Here is a 19738-nt window from a genome sequence, read left to right as displayed (position 1 = left end):
TTTAAGACAGCTTTCACCATGTGCAGCACAAGGAAGAGCTAATGTAGATTGGAAATAAGATCTTTACTTGTACAATACACATAAATTTGCAAAAGTTTAATGATCTCTTGAGTATTTGAAAATATCCATAGAATATAGCTTCTCAGAAGAACTTTTAGAGTATAGTAGCCCAGCATGGTGGTTTGTGGCTATAATCTTAGCAGTAATGAGACTAAGGCAGGAGGACTGGGAATGGAGAGGCCTACATAGTGAGTTCAAGCTAGCCTGAGTTTTGTGAGACACTGTCACACACACACACACACACACACACACACACACACACACACACACACACACAATAACAATAACAATGATGAAATTTTCTTATGAATTCTTAGTCCATTCATGCTGCTGTAAGTAAAAGTCCGTTATAGCCAGAAAGTTTCTCCGGTCCTGGGTTCCTCCTATCCCACCCGGCCCCAAGGTCCCTCAGCCACTTATAAAATAATCATTCAGAGGCTTAATTTTAATTATCAACTGTATGGCCTATGGCAGGCTTCTTGCTAGTTAGCTCTTACAACTTACCCCATTTCTATTTATCTATAAGTTGCCACGGCACTTTCACATCTTGCTTCTTCTGTGGTGCTGGCATCTCCCTAGAATCCACCTTTCTCCTTCCTTTCTCTCTCCTTGGATTTACCCCCTGCCTCTAAGCTGCCTTGCCATAGGCCAAAGCAGCTTATTTATTAACCAATAGGAACAACATATATTCATAGCATACAGAAAGACATCCCCTAGTAGTCCATAACACTGTAATTTATCATTTCTGAAGTCTTAGATGCTGGAAAGTTCAAGGACAAGTATTTATATGTTTGATATCACAAGATTGGTAACTTCTAAGATACACCTTGAAGTGTGTGTGCATCCTTCAGTAAGAATAAACACTGTTCTTACTCAGGAGAGATGGCATGCCAGCCGTTGCCTTGAGTACAGTTCATTTATGTGGTCCAAGCCCTCATGACGTGGCTCGGATATCCACTTCTTTGTTCCTGCTTGCAGTAAGATCTTGTTATGTAGCCCAGGCATTCATGCTGCTGCATACATGTGGAGGTCAGAGATACTCTTCTACTCTTGCCTGCCACCTTGTGCCTGCCACTCTTGCCTGCCACCAAGCATTGAACTCAGGTCCTCAGGCTTACATCCCCTTAAATGTTGAGCCATTAGACTAGTTCAACCTGTGAACTGTTTGTATCTAATTATCTGTCTAAGTTATAGCATTAAAATAAAGGCTTGACAACTTTGTTCTAAAAATGTTGAACTCAACTGATGTAGTACATTTTTTCCCAATAATTACCTTCCCTTGGTTGAGTATAACAGAAAAACTCTGACATCACACTAACAATAACACTTTGGAGATTTAAGCAGCAGCAGCAGCAGCACCAATAATTCAGCTGTCACTACCCTGTACACTAGAAGAAAATTCAGTGACACCAAACTTCCAATGTTAATAATAGAGATACGAAAACTAAAAAGTGTTTATATTCTGAAAAACAAAACTCACAAAAGATGTTATGATTTGTAGATTTTAATGTCCTAAAAGGTTCTAGAAACTCATTTGGGCTTTTAAAAGCTCTGCATTCATCTGGATATAGAAATGTGTACTAAAGGGAACCATTTTGAATTAAAGCCTTCAATTCTATCTAGCATCCATATTTTTCCCTATATTGTGAACATGCATGTGCATGTACATAATATATACATAATATATACATAATATATACTCCCTGTACTGTCCCAACATCTAAAACTTAACTCATGATTGAATTACTTGTATTTATCTAATAATTATGAAGAACATTATTTATACAGGCAAATAATAAAATTTAATGACAAGACTGGTTAATGTTTTTCTCTTTGATTGAAACTGATAACTGTATCTACAGAGAACTTGAAAATGGAAAAGATGATGTGAAGAAACTAAGTCAGTAATAACAGAGAAGCTGCTTTTATCTTCACAGCAATTATAAGCATAAAGCAAATATCTGGTGGACTACTCGACACTTAATGGGTTGTCAAACACTTCTACCGGTGAAATCACATATATGGCTGCTTTTCAAAGTCCTGTTGTATGCATGAAACAGGTTTTGATTTCACCCAGCACTGAATCCATGGTTAACCATTTCTTCCTCCCTGCTGCTACTGAATAAAGTAATGTCTACTCCAGGAATGGCTTCTAGCAACTGCACAGGATTGTGTGGCTTTGTGTTATAAACTTATTTCTATGTTTTTGCTTTATTTTCTTTGCTTTATTTTTTCCCTATTTTTTGTAATCCATGACTTTAAAAATCCATGAATTTAAGCTACTTTCGATATATTTTGGTATGAAGCAGTATTGTTTTGTTTGGGTATTAAATAGTAGTGTTGTTTGCTTGCTTGTTTTAATTGGGGGCTATATCTTTTCTTTGAAGGAGAATGCTTGGCCCCATAGAACTTAAGAAAGGATTTCATGAACTTCCCCTGTCTCCACCTCTCTTCTGAACCTCCTTGCTGCTTCTTGCTTCAAGGGAAAACCGCTTCTCCTTGGGCATAAGTCCCTGTTGCATCTCCATGATGGATGCTTCTCCCTGGACCTCCACCTGGCATCCGGCACCTGGCATGACAGGTGCCTCTAATTGTTTTCTCTCTAAATTTTTTAGGCTTTAGATCTTTTATCATCAATCTATATCACCTTTCTCTCCTTATTGAAACCATTTACTTTCCCTGAGTCACTTGTTCATGTGTTTAGCATTTCAACTCATAGTCTATAGTCATTCTACTCCAAATAATTCCATCATAGGAAACATATTTTAATCTATAGACTATAACAGCTTATATTGTACTAATGCAGGATCAAATGTTCTTGTGTGGTAATGATCTACCTGTCAATAAATAATGTCAAACATCGTGACATAGTATTCCAGGTCTGCCAATGTGGCCCAAGTCTCATTTGTCCATTGGCTTTTCTAACTGAGTAGTGAAGTTAGTGAAAAAGGCATTATTTGTATGAAAAAATTATAACCAAGAGGTCAAAAGCTTTGCCTTAAGTTAGTAAGTCTTATGTATCAACTTATCCATATATTAAAATATATACATATAAACTAGGGGCATTGAAACGGTTTGTATCATGTTTCTTAAATACTGTGCCTTTACTTGCATGAACTAGGTGGTTCAACAAAACAAGTTTAAAGTTTTAAACAAATTACATTTGCTGAAGCATTGTGTCCTTTGAGTATCTCAGACTAACCTCTTCTATATATATATAACTACATATAACTACATATAACCAGCTGCATGATCATATTAAAGGGTTCACCATACACAGAGTTCACTTACATAATTCATTTATTAAAGATAATTATACTAACCTCATAAATTAGTTAGATTATTAAATTTAGAAAAGAGGTTTTTGGACAAATAATAATATGCAATATAATTATCACCTTATCATTTGATGTTATTTTTGGTGAAGGTTTTAAAATCTAACATTTCATAAATAATACCTTGCATGTATGTTATATTGCTGATGTATATATTTTATAGTCTCTTTGAAATCTCAGATTTCCACTTATTAAATGCCTGAAATTATAGTAAGGACATGAGAATCACCAGTAAGGTTGTGAAAAATGACCTTTCTACCTTTCATTTAGCAGTGTAGAAGTCAGAAAACCTTTAATAACAATTGTTTTCCACAATCTTCCTCAATTATTTAGTCTAGAACAATTTAATTAAGGAGACTATAAGACCTTTATCTATAAATAGTTTTCATTATCCCCTCTGAATGCAACAAATCTATCAAACACTAATTTATTAAATAAAGCTATATTGTCTCAGTGTCCTAAGCAGTAATCATGTGTTTTGCTGCTGACATGGATAGAGTAATCCATCTAAACAACAGAGTCACCAAAGCACAGCCAAGATGAAGCCCTGTTATCCATTTAGGAAGATATTGTGTTTAAAATAATTGAGGCATATGCCATTTTCACATTCTTATAGGGTATGGGATGATAAATCGATGCATATATAGATTGAAGATTCAAATCCTGATCTCCACGGGGTCATAGATATGCTTTTCTTCTCTGCAGATAAAGTGAGACTTTGTTATACAATCAAAAATCAGCCTGAGGTCAGTAGTTAACAAAAGTAACACTTTGGATTCTAGTGCTTACACAGAGATTTTGTATTTTGCACAATTTATGTAGTTAAATAATACATTTCTCATCTTAATAAATCTATGAATATTCAACCTAAGTGGAGCAGAGCTCACCACAACCTTAACATCTCCTGAAATCTATTTTACAGGATTACAGAACCGTTAAAACAGTCATGTGCCCCACCTCCCTTTGTGTTTACTCGAGGCATTGCCCAACAACCCAAACATGTTGTGTTCCTTCTTGCAGGATTTTCATAGCCATAGCTTGACTGAAGAATTCCTAGTAAGGAGGGCTCCCCCAGCTCCAAGAGGATGGATGTCAGCAATGACTCCACGAAAATCTTTGCCACCTTGCCAGCTACATGCAATGCCATCTGCGTTCAGATAAACAATCATGTTAAGATGGCAATAAATCTCAGAGTCTCTATTACATTTCATGGAATTTAGTTTATTTGAGCTTTTCTTGACAGCTTTACAAATGTATCTTTCATTTGTAAAGTTGTTTCAGCCTCATTATTTATGTGACCAGTTTTTGGAGCAGAGGAAAATACCGTTTGTTACTTCTTCCATGTAGCAAATAACATTTATAACTTCTGTGGTCACATATTGTTTTAAGAGGTATGCAGGGTTGTGATAATTTGTTTGTGTTCTAACAAATAAAGCTTGCCTGGAGATCAGAGTATGGAGCTAACCACTGATTTACCATAGAGGCCAGGCAGTGGTGGCACACACCTTTAATCCCAGCACTTGGAATCACATACCTTTGATCTGAGTACTTGGGAGGCACACGCCTTTAATCTCAGCACTAGGGAGGTGGAGACAGGAAGTGATATGGCTGGACAAAGAGAGGAATATAAGGCGGGAGGAGATAGGAGCTCGCCCCCTTCCAGGCTGAGGAGTTGGCAGGGTAAGAGGTCGCTGGGGCTGCCTCTTTGTCTCTCTCATCTTTCAGCATTTACCCCACTATCTGGCTCTGGGTTTTTATTATTAAGACCAATTAGAATTGGTGCTATACAAGGTAAGTCCTAATGGGGTGAAGATAAGTGTCGTGATTCAAATGCTAGTCTATGCTTGCCCAGTCTTCACTTGTGTGCAGCCACATTCTTGCCACAACTCAGTGTGGAAACCAGAGCAAAGCTTTCAGGAGTTCATTCTCACCATCTGCCTTTGAGGAAAGGTCTCTGCCACTGCTGTGTTGTCTACTCCACGGCAGCTGGCCTCCAAATTTCCAGGTGATTCTCTCATTGAGGCCTTCCATCTTGTCTTAAAAACAATGAAATTACGTAAAAACAATGCATACTGCCAGGTCAGGCTTATTATATGGGTTCAGAGACCCAAACTCAGGTCCCCGGGTTTAGGCAGAGAAGCACATTTGCTTACTGAGCCATCTCTCATGACCAGCTTCTGGTTACTTTTAGCAGAACAAAATGAAGTAAATTTCAAGACTAAGTCAGATATGAATTTCATAGTAAGCCTGTTGGTCAAGAAACTGAATGAAATGGCATTTCAAAAATGTTGAAATTAAAAATATGGGGCTGAGGAGATGGTTCACTGGTCTGGAGTGCTGGCAGCTCTACCAGAGGACCGAATTCAGTTCTCAGCACTCATGGCCACCTGGAACTCCAGCCCTCTCCTGGGCTCCTTGGGCACTTATGTTCACATGGCATACACTTACACATACACTTAAGTAAAATTAAAATAAATCTCTTGAGAAGTTCAAAGTACATACTCTAAACTTTAGGCATATTGATAAATGGAATTTCATACTTCATTAATTCTAATTCATATGTTTGCCAAGTGCTTGGTTCACAGCCCCATTAATAAATTGAAGTGTACATTGTAAGATTCATCTAAAGATCTAGTTCTGCTGCCTGAAAGCAGTCAGCTTGAATATGTGGTATATTAATCAAGCATGTAATGAGAAATAGAAATACATCCTGTTTTTATGCTGCAATGCAGTCCTGTATGGAGAAAATGAAATTCTTAAATGTGGAATTATAGTCACTAATCAAGTTCTGAAATTTTTAGATATAGTCTAATAAAAACAAAGGTCTACCTTAACATCAGGATTAGAAGTCTCAAAAAGTGGCTGAAAAATACACTCAGGAGCTGCCCTGGAATATGTTATCATTGATTTCTTTTTTAAAGTCAATAAAAGTCAGTATACAGTAGAGTTCAAACAAAACCAATTAAGCATCACAGTAAAGACTAGTGCTAATTAGTGATGAATGCTGTCAAGTGTTGAGAAAAAAACCTAAATAAAATTGTCTTTAAAAAGAAAAATATCTGAGCTTTAAAATAAGGAAAATTGCCAAACTGAGTTTAGAGGTGTATAGGATTTGCCTAATTGGAACAAAGGCCTGAATTGTGACTGTGGGTCAGGACAGTTGATCACTTTTACATCTGGGAATGTGAGAACTGGGCTGTTAGCTGCCAACGCAAAACACCACACTTCAGCGTGTCTTCAGCTGATTCCAGGCAAGCTCGATAAAGGGAGATGGACCCAAATGATCATTCAGAAGCAGATGTCCTGCTGGCCAGGACACAGCTGTTTTTAGATCTTCGAAGCTTCAGTTTTCCCATCTTCTATGTACAGTTCCACTGACAGCTTCCTAGCAGGTTTATTTATTCCTTGAAGCTTTTGGGTTTCTACAGTTAATTGTGCTGATTTTGTGAAAAGATGAACCCGACCCTTGTTTAAAGGAATAAAACCCACAAATCCTATCATAGCATCACTCTGAGATCTAAACCAAAATGATTCAGACCTGAGCCCATCATAGGAAGGACATGTCCTGGGGTGAAGTGTTCACTGAGATGTGATGTCCAGCTAGTGTTTCACCTTGGCAGTTAATAGCCCAGTTCTTTCATTCCCATTTGTAAAAGTGAGCAACTGTCATGATCCACAGTCACAGTTTAGGTCATTGTTCCAATCAGGCAAATGCTGTATACCTCTAATGACAGAGGATGTGGAGCAAGGGGAACTCTCCTCCACTGCTGGTGGGGTTGCAAACTTGTACAGCCTCTTTGAAAATCAATATGGAGTTTTCTCAGAAAATTAGGAATCAGTCTACCTCAAGAACCAGCAATACCATTCTTGGGCATACACCCAAAGGATGCTCAATCATTCCACAAGGACACTTGCTCAACTATGTTCATAGCAGCTTTATTCATAATAGCCAGAACTTGGAAACAGTCTAGATGCCCCTCAACCAAAGAGTGGATAAAGAAAAGGTGCATTTACGCAATGGAGTATTACTCAGCTGTGAAAAAACAATGACATCAGGATATTTGAAGGCAAATGGAGGGAACAAGAAAAAAAAATCATCCTGAATAAGGTAATCCAGACCCCAAAAGACAAACATGATATGTACTCACTCATAGTGGATATTAGCTGCAAAGTAAAGGATAACCATGCTACAATCCATAGCCCCAGAGAGGCTAGGTAATAAGAAGGACCCTAGAGAGGCTAGTTAACAAGATAGCAAGCATAGATTTCCCTGGGAAGGGGAAATAGAAGAGATCTCCTGGGTAGACTGGAGGCCAGCAGGGATGGGAACATGAGGGATTGAGTTGGAGGAGGCAGATGGAGGGATAGAATAGTGAAAGAGGTGTCTTGGTGGGGGGCATTTTGGGGTCAAGTAGAAACCTGGTGCAAGGGGAGCTCCAATGAATCTACAAGGATGACCCCAGCTAAGACTCCTAGCAATATAGTGGATAGGTAGCCTGAACTAGCCATTTCCTGTAATCAGATTGGTAACTACCCCAGTCATCATCAGAAAGCCTCCATCCAGTGACTGATGGAAACAGATGCAGAGATTCACAACTAAGTACTGAGACAAACTCAGGGAATCCTGTTGAAGAGAGGGAGGGAGGATTGTACAAGACAGGGGAATCAAAGTCATCACAAGGGAACTCTCAGAAACAACTAACCTGGATCACAGGAGCTCAACTAACCTGGGATCATGGGAGACTTGCCCCTTTCTGAAGGAAGGCAGGGGAGGAGTGAATTTGGGGGGGAAGGGGAGGAGGGAATAATAGGAGAGGAGGGAGGGGAAACCGTGGTTGGGAAGTAAAATAAATATACAGATTTAATTAATAAATAATTGCTAAGACAAAATAAAGAGAATTCAATTTAACAATTTCCCTTATTTTAAAGCTCAGATACTTTTCTTTTTAAATGCAATCTTATTTGGGCTTTTTTTTTTTTTCTCTGTTGGGGATTTACATTTGTTTCATTCACTGCTTTGTCTCCAAAGCCTATACTACTACTGGGTGTGCAGATAATACACAGTCAATATTTAATGAAATGTATTACGATATTGAAATAAAACTAGTGACCATACTAATAATTATCATGACAGTGTGGTATCTTTGATGAAAAGTACTAGGAAAGCTATCTACTGGGAAGGAGCAAAAAAGGATGTTTCCTCAAAAGGGTGGGAAATGGGCACATTGAGCCCAGGAGTGTGGATAGGGCATTTGATATAGTAGAGGTTCTTCAAATGAATACATTTGAGGTCTAAAGCAATATCAGGTACAGGGAGGATGCTTGCTAGAACTTCACTATACCAAGTGCTGTATTGTCAAAAGAGTAGGATTAAAGAAAATTAAGGCTAAGAGAGTATCTTAGTTGGGATTTCTATTGCTCTGATAAAACACATGGCCAAAAGTAACTTGGGGGAAGGGTTTATTTCAGCTTACAGCTTATCAATCCATCACTGAGGGAAGCCAGGGCAGGAACTCAGAGCAGGTGCTTGGGAGCCAGGAACAGGAACAGAGGTCATGGTGAAGTAATGTTCCTGGCTTGCTCTGATGGCTTGCCTGTTTCTTATAGCACCTAGGACCACAGTCCAGGGGTAACACTTTCCATAGTGAGCTGGGCTGTCCCAAATTAGTCATCAACCAAGGACAAGCATCACAGGCTTATCCACAGACCAATCCTGTGGCTCCATTTTTTTTTTATTCAGTTAAGATTCCCTCTTCCAAAATGACTCTAGCTTGTGTCAAATTGACATAAAATGAACCAGCATGAATGAGTAATGAGTATCACTGTGTTCAGTGTTGTTTTGCAGCTAATACAATAACCAAAGAAAATTACATTGGCAACAATGTTGAAAATGAAAAGAATTTTCTTTTACTTATAATTATATGCCAGCATACTTTTAAAAAAGTGTGTTAAGCTGTCTGGAAATAAGATTAATATTTTTTAGAGTAGTGATGATTTGTTATAAACAACATTGAAAAATAATCTTATTAATACCAATTATGCATCTAAGACCTTATTTCACAAGGCAGGTGCTCAGATCCTCTGAAACCCAGAATGAGCAAGCACTTCATGAAGGACATATGAACATGAATATATGCGGATACCCTAAAATTGTCGCTTGTCTTATGTTGATGTGTTGTAGACAAAATTCTTAAATAGTCTTAGTAAATAAGAAACACAGAGCCAAATGCAGAGGAAATAGCCAAAGAGATCAGAGCAATGGCCTTGACTAGCTTTAGCTTACCACCAGCAGTAGCTTCCCCAGAGTTTCTTTTCTGATTTGTGTTTTTATTGCCTTTCTGTTCTGCTTTCTCATTGACTCTAAGCCCAGCCACATGACTTCCTCGTCACTGCCTGTCTATACATACCTCCAGGTCTCTATGGTTGGTACTGGGATTAAAGGATCATGTCACCACGCTTGACTGTGTCCTTGACCACACAGAGACTCTGCCTGCCATGTGATCAGATTAAGGGCATGTGCTATCACCACCTGACTCTGCTTATGGCTGGCTTTGACTTCTGATCTCCAGCCAACTTTATTAACATACAAATAAAATCACATTTCAGCACAAAAATATCACCATAATGTGTATTTGATTAAATCACAAGGAATGTTGTAAATAAATTATGAGAATTTTTAAAATATTTAAAAATACAGTGTAATTTTGAGAGGGAAAAAAATGTGTGTATATGTCGTAAGGGTCCTTGCTGTCTCCTAGCCAGAATCTAAATCTGATGACTTAAAGTGCTTTTCTCTATTTTTCTTGATAGTCGTTGTGAGTGATTGGTTCTTTTTATTTTCTTCTTGTGACTATTCTATTTAATAAGTTAGTCTAAATTAGTTTCATTGATTGTCCATGCTATGCCAAAAATGATGTGCAACTTTTTACAGCACTGTTTTCCATTCAAAAATGAGAAAACAGACATTGAGAATTTTACTACATATAACATGGAATTCTTGAATTCAGTTCATTGCCTTGAAGAACAAACCAAAAATCTGTTTGACTCCAAGGCATTTTCAGTGTATTTTATAAGAGAATATATAATCTTAACAAGTGCATGTGGTAAAGAGAGTCATGTAATTCCAACTATTAGCCTGATCTGATGGGCCATGTCACTTTCCATTCTTTTCTATTTTGCTTAAGGGAGCAGGAATAAATAGTGTATGAGAGAGTTTGGAGGGCTGTGGCCTCAGAAAGCCCCTTCACCTCCTTAATGCCCAGATTCCTTCTTTAAAATGATGAGATGGGATTGGAGTACCTCCACAGTCCATGCATTTTTACAGTCATGTGATTCTTTTTGAGAAATGGATTACGAAGCCCCTGCTTTTTGTTTTCTCTAAACGTTCATTTTATTTTCGCTCACACTTCTTTAACATTTATACAAGCGGATGCCTTGCCTTCACCCCAGCTGCCCCAGTCCTGTACTGAAGGGCATCTGGCTGTGGAATCCTGAGGCTGAAAAATTCTTCCTGCTGCCTTTGACTGTGGGTGGACTTCAAGCCCAGTGGGATCCCTCAGGCAGCCTGTGTAGCCTCTCCTTTGCAGAAAACAGGTCTGTTTGGGCTCACATTTCCTAACCTTCTTTTAAAAGCCTGAGTCACTGAAACAACCCCTTATCTGTCTAGAATAAGAACATGTGACTACTCATAGAAAATATTGAAATAAAATGAGAAACTTCAAATTAAATATAAAAGGTAATAAAGCCTTTTTAATACTAAGCTTAGTTTTAATCCTCTATCAAAACATTTTAGACCTACTTTAAAAGGTGCCCTTTAGATCAGTTAAAGTTTAAATTAAAACCTCTCTTTTGGGTGGGCCTATTTTAATTTATTTCTTTCAGGATTATGGTTTTGGCAGTCAAGTAATAGGTTTAAATCTAATTGAATCTGACCTTTCTTTAGCAACTGGCAGTTAAGATGCGCTTTTTAAAAATGATTTTTTTGGGTGTGGCTTGACTCTATAACATAGTAATTCAGCCAAGTAAAATCTATAAATTAAATTGGCTTAATTTATATTGTATACAGCTAATCTACTAAGTTGACTGTGAAGCAAAAAGGTTAAAAAGTGCTTTTTTAAAATCATATTATGATAATGTCAACTTGACTTAGAAAATCCATCCTCTTACACTTATAGTCTGTGTTGTTAGTTACAAGGATATATTCCCTTTGTCTCTTTTTCTCTAACCAGAATATCATTGGTTAATATGTCACCAATATTCTTAATTTATTAATTTTGGTCTTTAAGATTTAATATTGTTTTTACATTTTAACATGTTTTCCCCTTAACATTTAAAGAAATCGTATAGCAAATACATACAATAAAGTGGGATGTTTGAATCTGACCTAAGTAAAATGTACATTTCATATTTTTGTTATAAATTAAGTCTTTCGTATGCTAACTAGTGACCCATTTCTTGGCCGCCTGGATGAACCCTTAGCTATTCAATTGTTTTTTTATTTTAATTTATTTACTTCTTAAAAAACATTTTTTCTAGAGTGATTTGTAAATATTTGAGGAAGCAAACAAAGCAGATTAAATGGCTGTATCGTGCTGCACAACACTGCCCTCTACTGGTAAAGACTCAGCCTGCCACAGCCTTCAAAACAGTTCATTTGAAGTAATGTTTGAAAATGTGGGTGAAATTCTCAGACTTTTCCGAACTTTTGTAAAGTGCTTATTGTGAATATAATGGTAGGAAGGAATCACTAGAAATAAATGGATAAGGGCATGACTTCACTGAGGTCTGTGCCACTTTAATTTATTGATAATTATAAGTATTTGATAAATATTAATCAAATATGACATATTTTAATATACTCTTTAATAATTCCATAAAGCAAGTATTTTATACACTATCAAACTTAATGAAAATTTTATACCTTCAATTTCAATAGGCTGTAGACTGTAAAATGCTCACTTTTTGTGCATCTACCTAGACTGTAAGTTTTCTATACATTAAACCAAGAGAGGCATGCATTTCATTCTGTGTGGAATATAAAATAACATCTACAGTTGTAGATGTTAGATCTGTATTTATCAAAGGCATTTTGAAACATTAAAAAAGAGAAGGTATAGTTTGTAAATTATGAAGAAAACATATACCACATTGCCATGCTTTTCAGTACAGACTGAGAAAGCAGATGGTTTCTCTTTTCGTTTTTGTAAATCCGTTGGTGCTCTAGCCCATTGGATGGTGCTGTTTGAATCCAGATGAGCTTCCCCTCTATGTTCATCCCCTTAGACCTCACAGATGCAAACAGAGGTGTGCTTTCTCCACTCTAAGGTGAATATACATGGAGCTAAGGTGACAATGATGATTAACCATCACAGTTCACTTGAGTTAGTGTGGGAGTCGTCCCGGAGGAACACTGTAAATGGGGAGATGATGGTTCTGGGTGAAGCCCTGGCCTCAGCTACAGCTCAAGGAAAGCTCTGAACATCCCATCTTTCAGGACTGTACTCATCCCCAACCAAAGGAGCTGAGCTGCTGCTTGTTTGTTTTTGCCTTTGTACTGAATAAAGCACAAATTGAAGTGCGTTGTCTGAGGGGCATGGTGATTTAGGCAGTGGAGAAAAATCTCTGACATGCTTAATATCTCTCAGAACTGGTAAGGTGTTGGCATTGTCCAGAGAGAAAATTCTGAAGATGCTGAGAAACAACAAGTCTGTGGAAGCTGGAGGATGGGTCTGTGAGCTGGTCCATTGGATCCCAGGAGAACTGTGTAGGCACAAGCTCTATTCCCAAACCAGCTGCTCACTCACAGATAACCAAGGAATGTCACGTCTCATACCACATTGCTATTTCTTCTTTTAATCTGTTATTTCAGTTTCTCTTTAAGGTGATCTTACAATGAATAAACAACAATATTAATATTCGTGTGTAGCAGGAATCTTAAAAGTTCTTATTAATAAAATCAAACCTGAGGCCAGATCAGAGAGACAGAACAAGCACAGCTATCTCACCTCGCCGGATCCTCAGCTGGTCTTGTTTCCTCAGACCGGAGGCCTCTGAGTCCTCATTCGGAAAGGGTCTCAGCTGAATTACTACTCAAAAGCCTGAAAGCTTAACCAGGCCAAATGCTTAACCAGGCCAAATGCTTAACCAGCCAAATGCTTCTAGTTCCTGGTCCTCACGCCTTATATACCTTTCTGCTTTCTACCATCACTCCCTGGGATTAAAGGCGTGAGTCACCATGCCTGGCTGTTTACAATGTGGCCTTGAACTCACCGATATCCCAGATGGATTTCTGCCTCTGGAATGCTAAGATTAAAGGTGTGTGCTATCACTGCCTAACTAGTGGCTTTTCTGTTCTCTGACCCCAGATAAGTTTATTAAGGTACACAATATTTTGGGGAACACAATACCACCACATTCGTGTTTTTTCAGAAAAGTCAGATAAAGACCAAGGCTATGTGACTTTCTGACACTTCCACACTCTAAATCTAGAGCTCATTCTAGTACCCTACATCATGTTTGAGTTTCTCAAAACCTTTATACAAAACACTGGGATGCACATGTATAAGTGACATGTATTTAATTTAGGAATTATTACTTTTAAATTTTGAAAATTAAGAGGAATTATAAGAAGTAAAACCTTTTCAGTCATAAAATTATCAAGCTTGTGCATGTATATATATATATGTGTGTGTGTGTGTGTGTGTGTGTATCTATGTATTTGTATGTGTGTAGATGTATGTGTCTGTGTGTATAAGTGTATGTATGTGTATGTATATGTGTGTATACATATGTATGTGTCTATGTGGGTATGGATGTGTGTGTGTGTGTGTGTGTGTGTGTCTGTGTCTGTGTCTGTGTGTGTGTCTGTGTGTGTGCCTTCCTCTGCTTTGTAACCCTATGCTGGTCTTGAACTCACTATGTAGTCCAGGTTGGCCTCTGATCCCCTGACTCAGTGTGCAGGGATTGAGGGTGTGAGGCACTATGCCAGGCGCTAAATGTATTTCTTAATTATGGAAGGGAAAGTTAAGTAGAAAGGCCCACATTAAGATGCCCTTGGTTAAATTCCATTGGTTTAAGTAAAGCTCTTGGAAAGAAGCTTTAAAAGGTTCCCAGAGTACTGATTGGCATGAATCTATTTAGAACATTTTTGGAGTTTGTCTTAGTTAGGGTTTCTATTGCTGTGAAGAGACACAATGATCACAGCAACTCTTATAAAGAAAACATTTAATTGGGGTGGCTTACAGTTTCAGAGGTTCAGTCCATTATCATCATGATGAGGAGCATGACGGCATGCAGACAGATGTGGTGCTGGAGGAGTAGCTGAGAGTCCTACATCTTTCAGGCAACAAGAAGTTGGCTGACATTGCATGTTATCCTGAGCATAGAAAACCTCAAAGCCCCTCCACCCCCTCCCTTCAGCAAGGCCATACCCACTCCAACAAAGAAAGCTTCACCTCCTAACAGTGCCACTCACTATGATGAAATTATGGGGGCTAATTACATTCAAACTACCACATTTCACTTCCTGGCCCCCATAACCTTGTAACAACATCATAATGCAAAATACATTTAGTACAACTTCAAAAGTCCCTATAGTCTATCATAGTCTCAACAATGTTTTAAAGTCCAAAGTTCAAAATTTCTGAAATTCATGCAATCTGTTAACTGTAATCCTCTGTAAAAATCAAACAGCAGATCACATACTTCCAACATGTAATGGCTAATGGCACAGGATATACATTACCTTTCCAAAACACAGGGAAGGGAGCATAGTGAGGAAATCTTGGACCAAACCTAGACTGAAAACCAGTTGGGCATCTCCATGTCTGCTGTCAAAATGCTCTCTTCAGGTCTCCAATTCCATTTTGCTTTGTTGACTGCAACACTCTTCTTTCTCTTGGTCTGGTTCTGCTTCCTGTTAGCAGGTCTTCTCAGCAGGTATCCCATGACTCTGGCATCTCTAACATCTTTTGTTCTCCAAGGCAATCCAGGCTTCAAGTAAAATACTTAGGTAAAATATGTTTTAAAAAATACTTTGAAAATTAGGAATTGTAAATGGTCAAATGATGTATTTTTGTGTTTTATACACAAATTGAGTAACAGTTGCTCCCCTTAACTAGGATTTGTGTTTGAATTTCTGCCTAACTTTCTCATATGCAGAGTAGTGCCTTCAGGTAGATCAATGATGGGGCTTAGTGAAGCCTGTTTCTAATGAATGCTCATGTTCAGTTTCTTGGCAGTACAGAAGTGGAGCAGCCAAAGGGAACAGAAGTTGTGAGAGATGCTGTGAGGAAGCTGAAGGTAAGTAAAACTCTCAGAAAAAAATGGCTAGTATATTGGTCTCTTGTCATCAGCAGATTGACTGACGTCCAAAACATGGATAACTGTGGTAGGTATAGCTCCACTGTCTTTAAATTACACTTAAATAACTACCATCTGTTCAAAGAGACATTTTAAAGTATAAACACATTCATACAGTTATTTTGCTGTACATACTATATTTTTATAAAGTATAATTTCTTACAGTCTCTAAAAGCTTTTAAGGCCAAAGTATTTATATTCAGTGGTCAGCTTTATATTTCTTGGATAATATGAACCCATGCTCTAACTCAAAACTGGTAGAAGCAAAATAGAAATTTCTGACAGTTAAAGTATCATATATACCAGTTGAAAATATGGTTAGAGTTGATTACACAGCAGAATTTTGTATTGCTGCTATACATTAAGGATACCCCAGTCATCCATGTCAATCAGCAGTTTTAGGGGAGATTGTGTAACTAAGGGAGCAGAAGAAAATATTGATTGAACAGCCTAAGTAATATATTTCTTGAGAAAAAAAATTGTTCAACTTCACGAACTCATGTTCAGCAAATTTCTTAATAAAATTAGCATTACATACCACAAACATGTTTATATAATAGCCCACCTCTTAAAAGTCAGCCTCACTGAGATTTCATTTGGAAAAATTCCTTCATGCATCTTCATGCTGTAAGAGGATCTACAGACCACTACTTTATTTGCAAAGTTAACTTTTCTTCTCTTTGGTTGCTCTCACATTTTGGTGGGTGTAGGACAACCCTTCTGTGATCTTGGTTCTAGATCATATGCTCATTCCACAGGAATATTAGGCCCTGTGGTTTGTTCCAGGCAGAATCATGAACATTCAAAATTACTACTGTTTTTGAGAAGGTCAAATGAAGTATATGCAAAGTTTAAATTGAAGGAAAAGATCAGAATGAGATTTGTACTACAGATAAAGAAATAAAGTAGACTATTTAGTCCTGTAAGTAAACATTCTGTAGGGTCCCAAGATAATATCACTCACATTTTGGAAAATGCTCTCATTAGCCATTTCTTTCCACTATTCGTTAGATGATGATTCATGCTATTCTTCGTCTGAGCAACATTTTTAAACACTAATAAAGGGTTTTATTTAAAGACCTTGTAGTTTGTGGCAACACTTAAAATATGATTGTATTTAATTGTTTTAATAATGGTCCAAATCCTGGGTTGAGCACAAGTTTACTGCAACCAGAAGATATCTTAAAAGAACGGTGATGTTGACAATATTTCTTTATACCCTGGAAATTCTTCATTCACTATCTCAAATATGAAACTAAAATTATTCAATTGTATTATGACTATGCCAAAGAGATACTTGAACTTAAATGGCTTCTAAAACTATGACTAGTTTATATGCATTTTGTCAGGTTTTATATGGCTTTTCTATATAGTTTCATACTTAGAAATGAAGTCTTATTGGGGAATATAATGGACAATAACAAGACAATTAAAATGTATACTTAATGGACAGTAGCTTTTATTAAATGTATATCTTTCACAATTAATATGCATTTCATAAATAAATTATATTGGTTGAAAAATTTGTTTCTCAGGAGAATGAATGTATGTAGGAGAGAATCTTGCACTAGTGGACATGAGTAAGACATTGGTTTTTATATAAGTTTGTTGTAATTGCTTCTTTTATGTTGTGTCAGAGGTCAGAAGCTATGATAAAATGTATCAATACTTATTACACATATTTTTAGTTTTGCTATCATATAGATATGGCCATAGGGTGGCGCTGTGGCTCCATTAGAAATAGAAACTACGAAATGTCCCTGACCCCATTTTGATTTTCTGCTGTTTCCCACACAAGTGTGTCCTGACTCTTTTAGTAAATACCTTGTAATGTTGTGCTCAGATTTTTTTCCTCATGTAGTTAAAAATGTTATTTATATTTACTCTCTTTTCTAAGTTTGCATTTTTAAATGTATTGGCTTCTGACATTGGGTAAGAATTAGAAATGTAAGCATAATACCGGCTGATGGAACTCTTAAAGAATTTTCAGTTATGTTATTTTTATACTCCTGTACTTCATGACATCTGCTTTATTTTTAACAAAATGTTTCTAACGATTTGGTTATTCACTATTTTGTGACTATAGAGAATTCGTTGTTTATAAATTTCAAAGTATTAACTTGTGTAAGAATGAAAATACTTTTATATTCTGTTTGTCAAAACAGCATGTCATTTTTCTATTTCTTAATTATGCTTTAGCCTGATATTTTAAAAAGGAGTAAGTATCTAAAAGTATGATACTATAAAACTCAGAGCTGTTATCATTATGAATTTTATTTTCAGAAGGGGTCTATTTCAACACAATCAGCTCAAACACCTGGACTTAATGTGTGTTCACAATTTGTTATGTCTTAATATCAATACACACTGGGACATAGATATTAACTCAACAGCCTCCCTGAGACATGCATGAGCAGAGAAAACGTCTTTTGGCCCCAGTTTGAAAGGACTATCTCCTAGTTAAAGAGGTTCTGTTCAAATATGTGAAACTGCTTCAATGTAATACAGCCTTGGGGGTCACTGTCAAGACATGGTCATCAGCCTGCATCTTCATCGGTGGATTTCACTCTGTGTAACATAACTCTGTTATGTCTTCACAGTCTTTTTTTCTTCAATTGACAAATTATTATGTAGAACTTTGTTATATACAAACAGCATGATTATTAGGAATGTTTTAGCAGTTTAAGTGTAAGAAACACAAAGTGGCATAAAAGTGCTAAATAATTTACAGATGATGTGATAGTATGCATAAGGGATCCTAAAAATTCTACCAGGGAACTCCTAAAGCTGATAAACACCTTTATCGAAGTGGTTGTATACAAGATTAACTAAAAAAAATAATAGTGGCTAGACTGATAAAGATATCAGAGAAACAACACCTTTCATAATAGCCTAATAGCCTCAAATAATATAAAATATTTTGGGGGTAACTCCAGTAAGTGAAAGACTTGTGTGATAAACACTTCAAATCTTTGAAGAAAGAATTTGAAGAAGGTATCAGAAGATGGAAAGATCTCTCATGTTAGTGGATCCGTAAGATTAACAGACTAAAAATGGTCACCCTATCAAAAAGCAATGTGCAGATTCACGATTGATCCTACCACAAGGACATTTGTTCAACAATGTTCATTGCAGCTTTATTCATAATAGCCAGAAACTAAAAACAACACAGATTTCCCTCAACAGAAGAACAGATAAAGAAAATGTGGTATATTTATACAATGAAGTATTATTCACCTGTTTAAAAAAAATGACTTAATGAAATTTGCATGCAAATGGATAGAGCTAGAAGAAAAATCATCCTAAGTGAGGTAACCCAGATTCAGAAAAACAGATATGGTATATATTCACTATTGAGTGGATATTAGCCATAAAATAAATGATAACCAAGCTACAGTCTTTAGACCCAGAGAAGTTAGTTAAAGAGGAAGAGTCTGGGGGACACAGGGATCTCCTTGGGAGGAGGAAATGGAATAGATTTTATGGTTAGACTGGGGGTAGGTGGGAACAGGAGTCGGGGATCAGGTTGGGATAGGTGGGGTAGAAAAAGAAAGTGCAAGGAGAGATGACTGAAATTGGAGAGCATTTGGTGGTAGTGTGGAAACCTACTACAGTGGAAACTTCCTGGACTATATGAAGGTGATCCTAATATGAACTCCTAGTAATGGGGTGTATGGAGTTTCAACTGGCCATCTCTTGTAGTCAAGCAAGGCATCCAGTGGCCAGACTAGATTGCATTCAATTGAGTTGTTGACTGAAAGGGGCCCCATGGAAATCCCTAAACAACCCAGGCTGTTGCAAAAAACAAAGGGTTGCTGTCTACAAACTGACAACAGGACCCCATTGCCAAGGATAGCACCTGTGTTCCTCAATGAACTTGAAGATGTCAGAGCGGTGCCCACATGGAGCCCTCACCCATATGTTCTAGTCTCTCTGCTCTGGGAAGGTACTCTGTAGGCTACAGAAAAAGAAACATGGACACC

General features: G+C 37.2%; 1 protein-coding gene across 8 annotated transcripts in view; it reads left to right on the top strand.

The window, feature by feature from the left end:
* Gulp1 (GULP PTB domain containing engulfment adaptor 1) overlaps positions 1-19738 on the top strand; it is a 260214-nt gene that overhangs the window by 198084 nt on the left and 42392 nt on the right. For all 8 annotated transcript variants that reach the window (XM_028887104.2, XM_037210442.1, XM_028887069.2 and 5 more), the window contains exon 4: positions 15624-15695. In XM_028887104.2, coding sequence (XP_028742937.1) covers positions 15624-15695 — 72 coding nt within the window. The remainder of the gene's footprint in view (positions 1-15623; positions 15696-19738) is intronic.

This window comes from Peromyscus leucopus, chromosome 13 (genome assembly GCF_004664715.2).
Source record: "Peromyscus leucopus breed LL Stock chromosome 13, UCI_PerLeu_2.1, whole genome shotgun sequence".
Lineage (NCBI taxonomy): Eukaryota > Metazoa > Chordata > Mammalia > Rodentia > Cricetidae > Peromyscus > Peromyscus leucopus.
This window is presented reverse-complemented; position numbering and strand designations above follow the sequence as displayed.